This window comes from Bison bison, unplaced genomic scaffold, assembly GCF_000754665.1.
Source record: "Bison bison bison isolate TAMUID 2011002044 unplaced genomic scaffold, Bison_UMD1.0 scf7180017864331, whole genome shotgun sequence".
Classification (NCBI taxonomy): domain Eukaryota; kingdom Metazoa; phylum Chordata; class Mammalia; order Artiodactyla; family Bovidae; genus Bison; species Bison bison.
The window spans coordinates 4,392,670-4,405,084 of record NW_011494903.1 but is presented as its reverse complement, the minus strand read 5'-3'; the positions used below and the strand labels follow the sequence as shown (position 1 = coordinate 4,405,084).

Below are 12,415 nucleotides of genomic sequence, written 5' to 3'. Positions count from 1 at the left end.
AAAGCTGAAACTCCAGTACTTTGGCCACCTCATGCAAAGAGTTGACTCATTGGAAAAGACTCTGATGCTGGGAGGGATTGGGGGCAGGAGGAGAAGGGGACGACAGAGGATGAGATGGCTGGATGGCATCACCGACTCGATGGATGTGAGTCTGAGTGAACTCCAGGAGTTGGTGATGGACAGGGAGGCCTGGCGTGCTGCGATTCATGGGGTCGCAAAGAGTTGGACACGACTGAGCGACTGATCTGATCTGATCCAGCATCTACCTTAAGAAATAGAATATTTTAGAGGACTTTCAAAGACCCTGTATGTCAGCCTCATTCATAGTCCTCTTCTAACCTTTCCCAGGTATTTTTGATCATTGCCTTGTTTTTCTTTTCTTTTTTAAAAAATATTTATTTGGCTGTATCAAGTCTTAGTTGCAGCACCCAGGATCTTCAGGGCATCATGTGCGATCTTTTTCATTGTGGCTCACAGGCTCAGTAGTATGGCACATGGGCTTAGTTGTTCCACCGCATGTTGGGTCTTAGTTCCCTGACCAGGGATTGAACCCACATCCCCCGTATTGCAAGGTGGATTCTTAACCACTGGACCACTAGGGAAGCCCCCTGCTTTACTTTTCTTAAGAGTTTAAATTACATACACAATGGGTCTTCCATATTGATCTGTGGTTGGTTGAAACCATGGATGCAGAACCTGCAGATACCGAGGGCCAGTTGTGCTCTGGTGTTTTATATAAAGAACTTGAGCATCTGCAGATATTGGTATCTGAGTGGGTCCTGTACCCTAACCCAAAGCATACATGTATGTTTGTGTTAGTTGCTCAATCATGTCCAACTCTTTGCAGTTCCATGGACTGTAGCCCTCCAGGCTCCTCTGTCCATGGAATTCTCTTGGCAAGAATACTGGAATGGGCTGCCATTCCTTTCTCCAGGAGATCTTCCCAACCTGAAGATCACACATGGGTCTCCTGAATTGCAGGCAGATTCTTTATCGTCTGAGCCACAGGGAAGTCTGCGTGTGCGTATGTATCCTTAAATAATATATAGTTTTTCTTGCTGCTGATCTTTATGTAAGTGGCATCAAACTGGTATGTTCCTTGGCAACTTACATTTTTTTGCATAAAACCATGTGAGATTAAACCATGTTGATGCATTAAATGCCTCAACTAAATGTTCATCCAATGCCTCAACTAATGCTTCAATTAAATGTTTATTCTTCTTCCCTGTTACATAGTTTTCCACTCCATAGATATATTTAAATTCACTTATCCATTCTCTGTTGATATTTGGGGTGTTATTATAAATAGCAAATTTAGCAGGTTCTTTTTTACTATTATAAATTACGATGTTGCAAATGTGTTATGCTCCTGTCTCCTGGTATACATGGGAAAGATCTTCTCCATATTTTGTAAGTGGGAGTGAGATTGCTGGGTCAAAAGGTATGAACATTTTCTACTTCATTTAGTATTTCCATGTGTTTTGCAAAGAGGATATACCAGTTTACACATCTAACATCAGAGTATGAGTCTCCATTGATTCCATCCTTGGCAATACATTTTATAATTTTAATTTTTAATTATGAACATATGATAGCATATTTACAAGAGACTTGAAAAATACAGAACAAAGTTACATATAGTTCCACTATATGTTACAATTACTTTTTTCAAGTAGATAAATTAAGGTTTTTAGTTAGAGTTTCAATATCAAACTCTCAAAAATTAATAGAATGCATGTACATTCTATTATTACTTCTCTGTAATAGAAGATTCTTCTCTTCTATTACAGAGAAGTAGGATGACATAGTAGACCTGAAAAGCACTATGAACCAATTCAACAATTAAGATTTATACAATTTTCACACAACAGTAGGATACAAATTCTGTTCAAGTTCCCATAGACTGTAAACTGAGAGACACTGGAACATATCCAGGGACATAAAACATGGTGCAAAAATTTCATGGTCTAAAGGTAGCAATACATTTTTTTTTCAGGCCCTGCTGCGCAGCAGGTAGGATCTTGGTTCCCCAACCAGGGGGTGAACCTGTGCCCCCTGCATTGGGAGCGTAGAGTCTTAACCACTGGGCCACCAAGGAGATCCCCTTGGCAATATTTTTTATTATCTAACTTTTGTCTTTGCCAGTCTTGTTGGTATAAAATGGCAGCTCTTTCTGCTTTTTATGGGCATTGCCTTGATTACTTATGAGATTAAATGTTTTTCATATTTTTTGCTCAATATTGCTTCCTCTTCTGTGTTGAATTCCTTGTGTGTTTCTGATGTATCTCCATCCATTCAGTACAGCTGTGTATGGGCTATGTTAGGATAGAAAAGGGAGCAAAGGCAGGTGCTGACTGCAGGCTGCTGCTTTCTCTACGAAGGTCCTGAGGAGTCAGGAAGTGGGCGCTATGGACCCCATTATGCAACCGACACAGAGGCTGGTGAAGATGATGACACGTTTGAAGACGACTTAGATTTGGATATTTCCTTTGAGGAGGTAACAAGAAGTCCAGCCTGGGTGTTTTTGTTTCCTTGCTGAACAAAGTGGTTTAGTCAATGGACCACAAACATCTTACTTAAGAGTTACTTAAATTGGCTCACTTAAATTGGCTCATTTGCTTCTAAAACATATTTATTTCCTCTGACTATTAGTCTCCAGGTGATTGTAAATGAATAGTAACTAGATATCAACTATGCTGATGTTCTAAAGTCAGCCTCTGCTTGTTGACTTCACCATTTGGCAAAAGCATATTTAGATTCCAAGCAAGTGAAATTTTATAAAGTCAATATTGATACAGAAATGAACAATTCCTTGAAAAAGTAATGTGCCTTAATGATGCTGTAATAAAGATAAATCATATAATATCAGTTTTAGCACTGATTTTCTGAGTAATACAGGGGAAGATACTTAAAATTCTTGAACCTGAAGTTCTTTATCCATAAACTGGAGTCACTACTATTTGCCGTCTCTACCTGCCAAGGTTTGGGGAGATATCAAAATAACTGTAGTTTCATGTATTAGACATCAGCCATAAATAAGGAAACCTAATTACTGTGCTCCATGTTAATCCTGAACTTCTTTTCCTTCTCTGTCTTTAGGTTAAACCACTTCCTGCTATCAAAGAAGGGAATAAGAAATTCTTTGTGGAATCCAAGATGGCACCTAGACCGAACCCAATGACTGTTTCTAGGCTTGTCCCCCCAACCCCAGCATCTCTCCCCACAACTGCAGTGGCTCCCCAGCCCACTCCAGTGGACAGGAAAGGAAAGCATGGTGTGGCTGTGATGCCAAGGCTTTTTGACACGTCTTGTGATGAAACTCTTTGCTCTGCCGACAGCTTTTGTGTCAGTGACTACACCTGGGGGGGCTCTCGATGCCACTGCAACCTGGGCAAAGGGGGTAAGAGCGGCTCAGAAGGTGGGTGCGTGGGGGAGTGGGTGGGGATCGATGCCACTGCAACCTGGGCAAGGGGTGAGAGCTGCTCAGAAGGTGGGTGCATGGGGGAGTGGGTGGGGATCGATGCCACTGCAACCTGGGCAAAGGTGGTGAGAGCTGCTCAGAAGGTGGGTGCATGGGGGAGTGGGTGGGGATCGATGCCACTGCAACCTGGGCAAAGGGGGTAAGAGCGGCTCAGAAGGTGGGTGCGTGGGGGAGTGGGTGGGGATCGATGCCACTGCAACCTGGGCAAGGGGTGAGAGCTGCTCAGAAGGTGGGCTTGGGGGAGTGGGTGGGGAACGTGGTGGTGAGCTGACCCTACAGGGAGCCATAGAGCAGTACTTCAGTCCACGCAGATTCCTTCTTGTCCTTTTCCTAAGAGGAGCCCTTTTTCCATGTTTCAGTTATTAAACTAGCCAGTTAGCAATACAGGGCAAATGTGAGTCTTCCGTTGCTTCTAGTTGAATAGCAGCCGTATTCCTGTATGTGCCGAACATGCAGTCCTTTTGGAGCAATGCGTAAATCATCCCAATGGCACCTTGGGGGTGGGTTTACTTTTGTGACGCCTCTTCTACAACAAATACAGCAGAAATCTGTGCGTGAAGGTCAAGAAGGATACTAGTTGAGCCAACGCGTATCACACAGTTGTGCAATGTGAAAGTAGGTGTCAGTGGCCTTAGAGCCACTGATTTCTTTTTAGAGTGGCAAGTAACAATCTCCAGAGATCTGATTTCTCCCTAAGAACTTCAGAAGCTCAATGCCCCCAGGAATGAGAATCCTAGGGGTAAAGAGTAGAGAAATGAAGATGGTAAGCTGGGCTTAACAGACTATCGGGAGTTTTACTTAATGATATCCAAGCAATGGTGTTGTGTATTGATGTTTTGCATTTGAAGAAGTGAGCAAACAGCATTCTTTTGTCTTTTTCTTTTTTCAGATATTGTTATACAGTATCCTCAGTTCTTTGGTCACTCCTATGTAACCTTTGAACCTTTGAAGAACTCTTACCAGGCATTTCAAATTACTCTTGAATTTAGGGTAAGAAGGATTAATCCTTTTATGAGCGCCTGTTGGGCACCGTAACACAGCAATGTGCTGCATCAAAGGGAGAAGGAGAAGGGGAGAGGAAGCAGAGGGTAAACCCACTCACAGGGCAGCGAGAACGATGGGTACATTTGCACACTCAAGGGCTGCAGCAAAGGGAGAGTGGGTTGTGTATGTTACCAAACTATGGAAATGGCTGGTCTGAAAGTTCCCAAGAAGAATGTTTGGGTTCCAGCCATATTACTCATGTCAACCTAAAAGTTGAGAATTACGTTTCATTCAGCAGATTTGCTGAGGACTTGAGCCCAATTGCTGAGGACTTAAAGGGCTTTCCTGACAGCTCAAATGGTAAAGAATCTGCCTGCAATGCGGGAGACCAGGGTTCAGTCCCTGGCTTGGGAAGACCACCTGGAGAAGGAAATGGCAACCCACTCTAGTACTCTTGCCCAGAGAATTCCGTGGACAGAAGAGCCTGTTGGGCTACAGTCCATGAGGTCCCAGAGAGTTGAACCCAATTGAGTAACTAACACTTTCACACTTTAAACCTAATAGCTCTGAGAGCCTATTCCCTGGGCATAATGTCCTCAAGTCCATCAAATAAAACATAATTCTCAACTCTTAGGTTGTGCGCTTTTTTTTTTTCAGTTGACTTTCATAATCATGACCAGGCCAGGATTTCAGAAGGCATAAATGCATTCTTCATCCCCAAATCCCTTTTAATGGAAGCCCAGACAACCTTCCTTGTTATGACTGCACCTGCACAGATAGAAAAACAGCTATAAGCAACCCTGGCACATGCTGACGGCCCAATAGGTGTTCTTCACGATGAATCAGCTGCAGTGCCTTCAGCTTAAAGGGGTTCTTTTGGGTATCTCAGATGACAGGAATAGGTTTGGAGATAGGGAAAAAAGTCCCCTTTAAGGTCAGAGTGTTGAGAATCCACAAGATGACTTGTCCTGGTCTAGGACAGGCAGCATGGGTGAAAACCAAACTAGTCCATGGGCTGCTTGTATTGTCTTGTTCTCCTAATGCAAGGAAAGATGCAAATTTGCTTGGGAAGTAAAAAAAGGAAAAACTGGAATGCTCTTTGGTGAGAATGGAGTTTGACGAGGATGAGAGGAGCCCCCGTGGGACCACGGCCTCTGTGCACACGGTTCCCTTGGGCTCTGCTGGTGGGTCCAGCAAGGGTAAAGAGTGGGTCAGATATGGGGCCGCCTTCCTCTCACATCACTGCCAAATTCCTCATACACTGTTCATGTTGCTGCCCTTGTTTATTGAAAATGAACTAGAACTGTGTACCTGGAAATTAATTGGAGTCTGCATGCTTGTAAATAGGACCTCAGTGGAGATCCTCGAGTTTCGTGTCCATGAGTGTTTCTGGGTGGCCCTCTGTGGAAGAGGAGGTGCTCATTATTCGTGTGGCTTTTGTTTGTTTAATAACAGGCAGAGGCTGAGGATGGCTTACTGCTCTACTGCGGGGAGAATGAGCATGGCAGGGGGGATTTCATGTCCCTGGCTGTCATCCGGCGCTCGCTCCAGTTCAGGTAATTCCTGGAAGAAACCCCTGGAATGTTTAATACTACCCTACAATGTGTTTTCCTTTCTGTACTGTGAACAAAACCTATACTCGATTTATAGTGTAAATAAAGGAACTATGTGTATTATGGAGCCTGGACCAGTCTACTAAATACTGGGGTATCAAGATAGCAGGGTAACCTCTGAAATTTGAGTCTGGAACCTTGTGATCATTCATTCACTCAACAGCAAATGTTTTCTTGAGCTCCCACAGTGTACCTGGCACTGCGGTAGTGCCTGGGGATGCAGCAGTGAGCCAGAGCCCGTCAAGTTCCTTCTTTCCCGGAGCTCTGGTGGATGCGATGGGAAGAAGGCTGGGACCTTCTCCTTGTTCCCTGTGGTAGATTCAGCTGACAGCCACGGAGCCCAGAGAGGAGCCCACAGCCTCCTGGAGGTTCCTAGAGACTCAGACCGTATCCTCATCTTCCCTCCAGACTGTGATGGACTGTTTGACTTACCTCCTCTGCCCCGATCATTTGTGTCCCAGTGCATCTTGGAAGCCACCCACCTTTGGTTTCTGTGTGGTTTTCTGGAGGCAGAGTTCTGTGGATGTGTTTTAATCATCCTCACAGAGGTGTACATGGGACTATTTGATGAGGTCAGCCAAGTGCTTCTCCATGGCTTACTGGTCAACATCCCCATGGTAACATTCCCTGGTGACCTGACCTTCAACAAGTGACTTAACCTCTCCAACTCTGTGTTACCTCCCAGAGTTACTGTGAGGATTAAATGCATTAATACATAAGAGTACTTAGAGCAGTACCTGAACCATACATAGCAAGCACTCAGTAAGCACCAAAACCATTATTGTTTTTTTATTATTTCAGCACCAAAATTACTTTTGGTTAAGATAGATAAGACTGTCTGTGAAACGTTCCACATGGGGTAGAAAATTACCCCTGCCCCCTGCATCCTTTGCTAAATGCATTGCTTGATGGGAGATTGAGTTCAGCTAGTAGGATCCAGGGCAGTGGTCCCTAACCTCGTGGGCTCTAATGCTTGGAGTATCTGAAGGACTCTGCTAGTTAGAAAATTACCCCTGCCCCCTGCATCCTTTGCTAAATGCATTGCTTGATGGGAGATTGAGTTCAGCTAGTAGGATCCAGGGCAGTGGTCCCTAACCTCGTGGGCTCTAATGCTTGGAGTATCTGAAGGACTCTGCTAGTTAGAAAATTACCCCTGCCCCCTGCATCCTTTGCTAAATGCATTGCTTGATGGGAGATTGAGTTCAGCTAGTAGGATCCAGGGCAGTGGTCCCTAACCTCGTGGGCTCTAATGCTTGGAGTATCTGAAGGACTCTGCTAGTTAGAAAATTACCCCTGCCCCCTGCATCCTTTGCTAAATGCATTGCTTGATGGGAGATTGAGTTCAGCTAGTAGGATCCAGGGCAGTGGTCCCTAACCTCGTGGGCTCTAATGCTTGGAGTATCTGAAGGACTCTGCTAGCCCTGCTGGTTATTTGCTAGTAGCAGCTCTCCATCTCTGCAATTCCTACTGTGTGATTCTGAGATCACCCCCTCTAGGTCAGCCAGTTCTGCAATGCCTCTCCAACCCATTCCTGTCCATTGAGGATCAGGAGACAAAGGGAGGCCATGAGAAGCAGGCTGCAATTAGTGCACATCCTGGAAAGGACAACACTGTATGTCATGGTCAGTGTCCCCCGCTGACAGCCTCAGGACCCGAAGGGGAGGTGCTATGGTGGCTGCTTAGAACTTGGCTGGAAGGGGTCAGAATTTTAGATGTCAGGTGTAGTGACCGGAGGGCACCCCAGAACATACGGAGGTTGGAGGAAAAAAAACAAGAATAATGCAACTGTCTGAGAATGCTCCTTCTCCACCCACACCCGCTCTGAGCCGCAGCTTCCCATGGAAACCACACCTGCCCTCAGGCCCAGCTGAACACAGATGGCAGTGCTGCCCAGCTTGCCAAAATAAGTGTGAAGACCCGTTTTGGGTTTTTTTTTTCCAACATTTTATTAATATCACTGAGGCTGTCATTTGGGAGTTGTGGGAAGTCCCCAGAGAAATCCCCGGACGCAGAGTGACTCAAGCTCTAATTCTCCTCACCTTGAATCCATGTTTAGTATCCAGCCATCTCTGAGAAGGAGAGAGGATCTTAGCTGCCCAGGATTCTCTGAGTTACAGAGAAAGTCGGGTTAAAGGAGGCCCCACGTTGAAAGGTCCTGCAGGCAGATTAAAGACAAGACTGAAGTGGTCCTAGGGAAGAGGCGTCTTTCTAAGGAAGTTTTTCTGTGTATGGATTTAAACAGCCCTTGATACCCATAAGCCTAGCTCTGAACAGACGGGCTCTTAATGAAGCTATTACTGCCCTGGAAATGATGTCTGTTGAGTCTGAACACAATAGTGAGCTTCCCTGGTAGCTCAGCTGGTAAAGAATTCGCCTGCAATGTGGGAGACCTGGGTTCAATCCCTGGGTTGGGAAGATCCCCTGGAGAAGGGAACAGCTATCCACTCCAGTATTCTGGCCTGGAGAATTCCATGGACTACACAGTTGCAAAGAGTTGGACACAACTGAGCGACTTTCACTTTCACTTTGATCTAAGAGTTTTCTTTTCTTCCCCCACAGGTTTAACTGTGGAACTGGGGTCGCCATCATTGTAAGTGAGACCAAAATCAAACTCGGGGGCTGGCACACCGTTACGCTCTACAGAGATGGGTTGAATGGGCTGCTGCAGCTGAACAATGGCACCCCAGTGACTGGCCAGTCCCAGGTGAGTGTGCGCCTCATTCGCACCCTCCCGCCCAGTACTCTGGGAGGGTCCCGCTGTAGAGAGCTGGCAGATGGACTGTTTTGCATGGTATACTCAGGCAACCCAGCTCTGCCAGCTTTTCCATTGAAGGTGGGCTTTCAGGGCTTATGTCCATCCCACACCTACTGAGGAGGGGGACTGAATATGCCAACATCGTGGCCCTGGGTGCAGGGACATGCAGGAGGCCTTGTACCTGAGGATATGTTCTTTTTCTACAAGGACATCAAAGCGGAGGAAGACTCCTGTTGGAAGAATTGAAGCCATTATTAGTGCCAGACACAAAGCTTACTTTTAAGACAGAGGTGTCGTAACCCTGTGACTTTAGAAAATCATCCTGAAAGGTTCACTTGGTTCAATATGCAGGCATAATCTATTCATCCACCTTTTTTGGGGCCATGATTATAGGAAGTGGTAAAACAATTTAACTGTTGGGCTACTCAGCAAATCACCTAGGTATTCACATATTTGTCATGCTCTGAGCAATTTTAGGACTGTGTTTAGAATAAACAGTTTGGATTAGCAACCTGCCAAGGAACCAAGTCTGTAATTATAATCAGGCAGGTGTTTGTATTCTCTGAGGGAAAAAGTAGCAAGAAAGCCTTTGTGTATATGTGTGTAGCTTTCTCCTTCCTAGGCTCTTCATATTCTTTGCTGACAAGGCAAGTTGTATAAAGGGTCATGACTTGCTACTAAAAAAAAAAGAATAGAAAAAATAAACCTCATCATTTGGATCCCAGTGTTTCCAAAGGAACAAGAATACAAATGTAGTGAATGTGAATCCAAGAAGATCATTATACAGATATGCATATATTTCTAAGGAAGGGAAAAGAGGATAAATGCACTGCAGACTCAATAAATGCCAGAACAATGGGCCTACTATGGTTAAAATTAAATTTGATAGGAATAAAGAAGCTTTGAACTTGGGTTCAAAATACTAACCTAAATTCAAGGTGGAGAAGCTGTAACAGAAGTAATACATGTATGAGTATCATATGGTTTAAAACAAAGAAATTCAATGAAGGTAAATAAATAGGGCCATATGATAACATGCTAAAGAAATTATAGGTTACATTAATAAAGGCATAGCATTTATAAAAATGGAGGTGATGATCCTGTTCTATTCTGGTGCCTATGTATATAGTTTGCAGTGCTCTAACAGTTAGGAAGATCCCCTGGAGTAGGAAATGGCAGCCCACTCCAGGATTCTTACCTGGAAAGTTCCATGGGCAGAGGAGCTTGGTGGGCCATAGTCCATGGGGTCAAAGTCAGTCAGACATGACTGAGCATGCACAACAGTGATTCTAATCCTCAGATAGAATTGCCTTCAGAGTATATGATTTATTGAATATAATAATTAATTACAAAAGGTATATAGTTTTGTGGATACTCAGGGTAACATCTGCCTCTCTACTACCAGGATTTGCTAAGCAAGTTGTATAAGTCAGACTGCAAGTATAGAGTGTTTAAGAAACTGTCTTGAGAGATAGTGGTCTGTTTTAAGTCAGGGTTCCCCCAAAACAGACCTGAGTTGATGAGTCTATGCAAATGATTCACTAAGAAAGGAATCCCATAGGAAACCTGCGATAGAAGGGATTACAATGAACAAGGGAGGGACAGAAGTCAGCAAGAATGAGATCTCAGGCAAAGTTGACCAGGATCTGGCGTTAGCCCGATCCTCCAGGGGAGCTCTGGAGTGTGAGTTGTACCTCAGAGTAGTGCAACCGAAAGCAAGGGGGTTGGACTTTCACAATCACCCATTAAAACCTGTTAAGAGCTGTGCTGAGGGAATGCAAATTCTAGTACCAGCAGTTCTTTCCATAGGCAGGTAATACAGGCTTCAGAGACCCAAAGGTAACCCTCATTAGAGGAAGATAAAGGCTAGGCTCAAAGACTGTTATCCGGGATGTTGTGAAGGGAGCCTCAGAGGAGCTATTCTCCCCTGTGGTGCACTTAATGCTCCAGAAAGGAAGAAAAGGATTTAGCTGTTGGGCTCCTGCTATGGTCCTGGATCAGGGAATGGGGTCAGAGGGATGGGATGAGATGAGGATGGGATCCAAAAGAAGTAAATCCTGAGGCTCTTGATGAAATAAGCCAACCAGGCACTCAATTCACCTAACAAAAAATGTAAGTAATTAACCCTTAAAATCCACTGTAAATACTTTGAAGCTGCCTAGCTCACATTTAATACACTATTTATAAATGATTCTTATCTATTCATTAGAAAAGATAAAGCAATGAATAGATGTTTTACTTATTGATAACAAAAGTATAAATGGTAAAGATTACATTTCAGTGGCTTACATTCTGCAAATTTTATAACTACTGGCAGCATGCCTTTACCCAGCCCTTCTCTATACCTTTTAATCCAAACAAATGAGATATTTCTGCAATAAAAAACAAATAACCAAGAGCACCTTAATTTTGTCCCACTTCATGTTCAACTCTGTATTTTATAACCTCAAAACCTACAATCCAAATTGTGGTTTAGTCTAAGATTGGAAATGTCCCTACTTAGCTGTAATAAGACTTTAAAAAAATGCATCCATGAGTAAATTTCAAAATATTTTGCAACTCAGTCTTGGCAATTTCCGTCTCTCTCACAAATGCCTCTTGCAGGACATAGTATAAAGGTGACCGGGATAGTAAAAGGATAAACGTTAGCCCACGTATACACAAAATTAGTATTATCACCTTTTGAGACACAGAATAGTCCTATGGCCCATCCAAGATACACAGTAAATTGGTGTCAGGACTGGAAAGAGAAAGTTTGTTTTGGATGCCCAGCACGGTACACTGCCTGTTGGCTTGCTCTTGGTTTTGACTGACCTTCCTTTCCCTTCGAGGCATTCCAAAGTCATCCCTTCTCAAAACACAGCTGTCTGAGTTTCCAGTGCTAACTGTGGGTTTAATTTTCCAGTAGGACAATGACTTAAAGATAAATATGGGTGGAAGAAAATCCATAAATTGGATATATGGATATCCATATACATCCATATATATATGATGAATGGATAAAGAAGATGTGGTAATATATAGCTTCCCTATTGGTTCTGCTGGTAAAGAATCTGCCTGCAGTGCCAGAGACCTGGGCTCGATCCCTGGATTGGGAAGATCCCCTGGAAAAGGGAACGTCTACCCTGTAGTATTCTGGCCTGGAGAATTCCATGGACTGTGTAGTCCATGTGGTTGTATGGAATACTGCTGCTGCTAAGTCGCTTCAGTTGTGGACCCCATAGACGGCAGTCCACCAGGCTGCTCCGTCCATGGGATTTTCCAGGCAAGAACACTGGAGTGGGTTGTCATTGCCTTCTCCAGTGCATGAAAGTGAAAAGTGAAAGTGAAGTCGCTCAGTCGTGTCCGACTCAGCAACCCTATGGACTGCAGCCTACCAGGCTGCTCCGTCCATGGGATTTTCCAGGCAAGAATACTGGAGTGGGGTGCCGTTGCCTTCTCTCTATGGAATACTGCTACTGCTGCTGCTAAGTCACTTCAGTCATGTCTGACTCTGCGACCCCACAGACGGCAGCCCAACAGGCTCCCCCGTCCCTGGGGTTCTCCAGGCAAGAACACTGGAGTGGGTTGCCATTTCCTTCT

General features: G+C 44.3%; 1 protein-coding gene across 1 annotated transcript in view; it reads left to right on the top strand.

The window, feature by feature from the left end:
* Positions 1 to 12,415, top strand: part of EGFLAM (EGF-like, fibronectin type III and laminin G domains) — a 195,695-nt gene that overhangs the window by 132,018 nt on the left and 51,262 nt on the right. Inside the window, exons 8-12 of the mRNA XM_010853757.1 lie at positions 2,382 to 2,497; positions 3,100 to 3,418; positions 4,371 to 4,471; positions 5,921 to 6,021; positions 8,638 to 8,782. Coding sequence (XP_010852059.1) covers positions 2,382 to 2,497; positions 3,100 to 3,418; positions 4,371 to 4,471; positions 5,921 to 6,021; positions 8,638 to 8,782 — 782 coding nt within the window. The remainder of the gene's footprint in view (positions 1 to 2,381; positions 2,498 to 3,099; positions 3,419 to 4,370; positions 4,472 to 5,920; positions 6,022 to 8,637; positions 8,783 to 12,415) is intronic.